Genomic DNA, 2910 nt, shown 5'->3' on the forward strand with positions numbered 1-2910 from the left:
ATTGTTTATTCAAATTTTAGAAAAAACAGAAGTCTATAGCCTTCCTTTTGGTGTATAATCAATTACAGAAGCATATTGTACTAGTTCTAAACTATATAAAAGATACCACATAATATATTATAATCACAAAAAATGATCATGACTTGGTATTGTTCAACATATCATGGCAAAATCTAAAATATATAGAGGATCGGAAATAGTAAACGATAAAAAAACATACAAATCACAAGATAACTTTGCGATCCTTGATGCTTTGAAAATGGATGATGATGTCCTCATCCTTAACTTGCAAGAAGAAATCTCTTTCAATGAATGTGACCAAGCAATCATTCAAGTATTTTTGCCCCATCTAACTTACTTAAGCTGTGTTTGGTTGGACTTTTGTATCCAACTTCTGGCTTTTCAAAGCTATAAGCTAGCCAAAGGGTGGAAATGAGAAGCAGAGGTTGTAAAAGTTGTAGCTTCCTCGTAGTGCAATTGTTGCAGTCGGTGTACCCCCAACTTCAGCTTGGCGTTTTTAGCTGTCCCCAGATAGTTGCGTGGTATTTACCCACCTTTGCCACTGGTAAGTGGAAAACCTTTCGATTTTTCTCTCCCAGCGAACGTGAACCCACCACAACGACATGGAGGGCCTCGTCCCCGTCTCTTTCCACTCGTCCAGAGCGCGGGCAGCCGCCGCAAGCGCCACCGCTTACCCTCGGCCGTCGGCGCCGCCGCCTACCCTCCGTCGTCGGCGTCCCCTCTTGCGTCCGCCGCCACGCCGGACCCTCCTCTGCCCCGCCTCGAGCGCCTCCCTCGAGCAGCCGTTCCCCATCCCAGCAGCGTCGTCGCTCCCCGAAGCCGCTCCAGCCCAACAACACCGCCCCCGCACCTACGCCGGTGCTGCCTCCCACGTCCGCTGCCACACCGGACCCCCTCTACCCCGCCTCAAGCACTTCTCTGGATCAGCCGCCCCCATTCCAGCAGGGCCGTCGGACCCGGCAGCCGCCGCTCCTGCACAGCAACGCCGCCCCAGGAGCTACGCCGGCAGGTAGCAACCTCCTTCCTCCTCCCTCCTTCCTCCATATTCCCTCATCCCCCTCCCTCCCTCCATCATCTTGTGTTTGTTCAGTACACGGTATGGAGTATGCTTGCAATGTGTTTGTGAGAATGCCTATAGGAAGAATATTGTTCGTTCTATAATGTTCTGTCGGTGCAAGAGGGAGATGTGTGTACAGAATGGTTAGTTGGCATGTGATTCATTGTTAGATTGTACATGGATGACATATTTTCACATGAGGGCAGGAGCGATACATGCCCAAGGCGTTGTTGTTTCATGTTGTCGTCAGTATAGAGTTTCTTGTCTGTTTGAGATCGAATACACACGACTCTTGACCTCCTGTGCTCAAAGATTGCAGGTAAAATCTGGCGATCTATGTAACGACGACAAGAGAGTTTGTGAAGCATTGCATATAAAGTATTTTCTTGAAGAACATTGCATAGCAAAGTTTGCCTTCAAGATTGTTAATTCAGCATGATTGTTGGCTTGTTGCATATGAGCTCAGATGGTAAATGAGCGATTGATGAAAGCTAGGAGATCACCAGCAACTTTAGTGTTTATTAGTAGTTGAGCTGATTATGGTCAGATTTCTTATACAACTTATCTAATTAATTTTTTGTCTTGTCATTGGCTCAATTGGATCCAGAGCTACATTGTATATCATGCGTGTATGAAAATAAATTGCTCTCAGTGTTCTATGACCAATTAGCATATAAACAGTCTCTACGGCCAATTATAATTGTGCGCCTTGGTCATCGTGCCCAAAATAATACACATTACATAAAGAAACGGAGGGAGTATATGTCAATTAACTTGCATTATCAGTGTTCTGCGGCCAATTAGCATATAAAGACTCTCTCATGCTCTCGGGCGCATTAAAGACAATTCATAGTCAAATCTATAGTTTCACAGTTGTTTCAACCAAATAGCTTTCAGCTTTTTCACAGCTGAAAGTTCACAGCAGCTTTCTCACAGCTCACAGCTCACAGCAGCTTTTTTAGAATCTACAGCTCAACCAAACACAGCCCCTGCCTAGCGCCTGAATTCAGTTTGACAGTGATAGATAAATTCAGTTAGAACACGGACTATGAATCGGCATGAGAGGAGAGAGCCCAATTTCTGGGTCAAAGGATTAGTACATCTAATTAGTGATTATACCTTCGATAGTTGAATTCAAGTTGTGGCTTTGAAATTAGATCGATTCCTGCTATCCTGCTACCCGCCACCTACAAGAAAGTTCCAAACCAAAAGGGGCAGGGGATTAGGGATTCAAAGATGTATTTGTCGGTCGCGTCAATGCTGCAGTCACCGCCACGTGTACCTGTGATCGATCAGGCGACAGCAGCTCTGGACCGTGGCCATCGTGCGGTGCCGATCAGGCGGTTCGTGGCTTGGCCGCTTGGGTCGAGAACCAGAGAACAGGGGCGGCGCTGCCGGTTCGTGTGCCTGGCTCTGATAGATGGAATTTTTTCTGGGCGATGTGTGCGAGTGACTTGGGCCAATGGGCCATGTCGTCGTATTGAGGAGAAATAGACAATGGGCTGCCTCTCTTTTTGGGCTGAAAAGTTTAACTTACACACTCCGAAGTGTCAGTATCGGTTTTCCTTATATAACACAGTATATAGATATATACCTAGTTTTTCACAAAAATAATGGGTATTCAAGTGAATACCCTTGAATTGAGGTGGGCCCACCACTGGTCGCCCTGCCATAGCCCGCGGTGATGGATGATTCATGCACCCACCGTGCCGTTCAGTGAGACCGCCGAGGAGGTTGTAGCAAGAAGTCGGGCCAGCAGTCGCGCCACCACGTGCTAAACCCAATCTTCTGGAGTAGTTTGAGTAGGAAATCCCATGATACCGTGTCAAACA

General features: G+C 46.7%; 1 protein-coding gene across 2 annotated transcripts; it reads left to right on the plus strand.

Moving 5' to 3' along the window:
* Window positions 1–615: 615 nt before the first annotated feature.
* On the plus strand, window positions 616–1757 carry LOC123154760 (classical arabinogalactan protein 4). Of its 2 annotated transcripts, none has more exons than XM_044573399.1 (2): window positions 616–1030; window positions 1391–1757. In XM_044573399.1, the coding sequence occupies exons 1-2, from the start codon at window positions 624–626 to the stop codon at window positions 1515–1517; spliced, it is 534 nt and encodes a 177-aa protein (XP_044429334.1). In that variant the 5' UTR covers window positions 616–623; the 3' UTR covers window positions 1518–1757. The 2 variants fall into 2 exon arrangements, with proteins under 2 accessions (XP_044429334.1, XP_044429335.1); XM_044573400.1 differs by having other exon boundaries at window positions 1398–1757.
* Window positions 1758–2910: the final 1153 nt, after the last annotated feature.

The sequence above is a fragment of the Triticum aestivum genome, chromosome 7A (genome assembly GCF_018294505.1).
Source record: "Triticum aestivum cultivar Chinese Spring chromosome 7A, IWGSC CS RefSeq v2.1, whole genome shotgun sequence".
In the NCBI taxonomy this organism is placed as follows: domain Eukaryota; kingdom Viridiplantae; phylum Streptophyta; class Magnoliopsida; order Poales; family Poaceae; genus Triticum; species Triticum aestivum.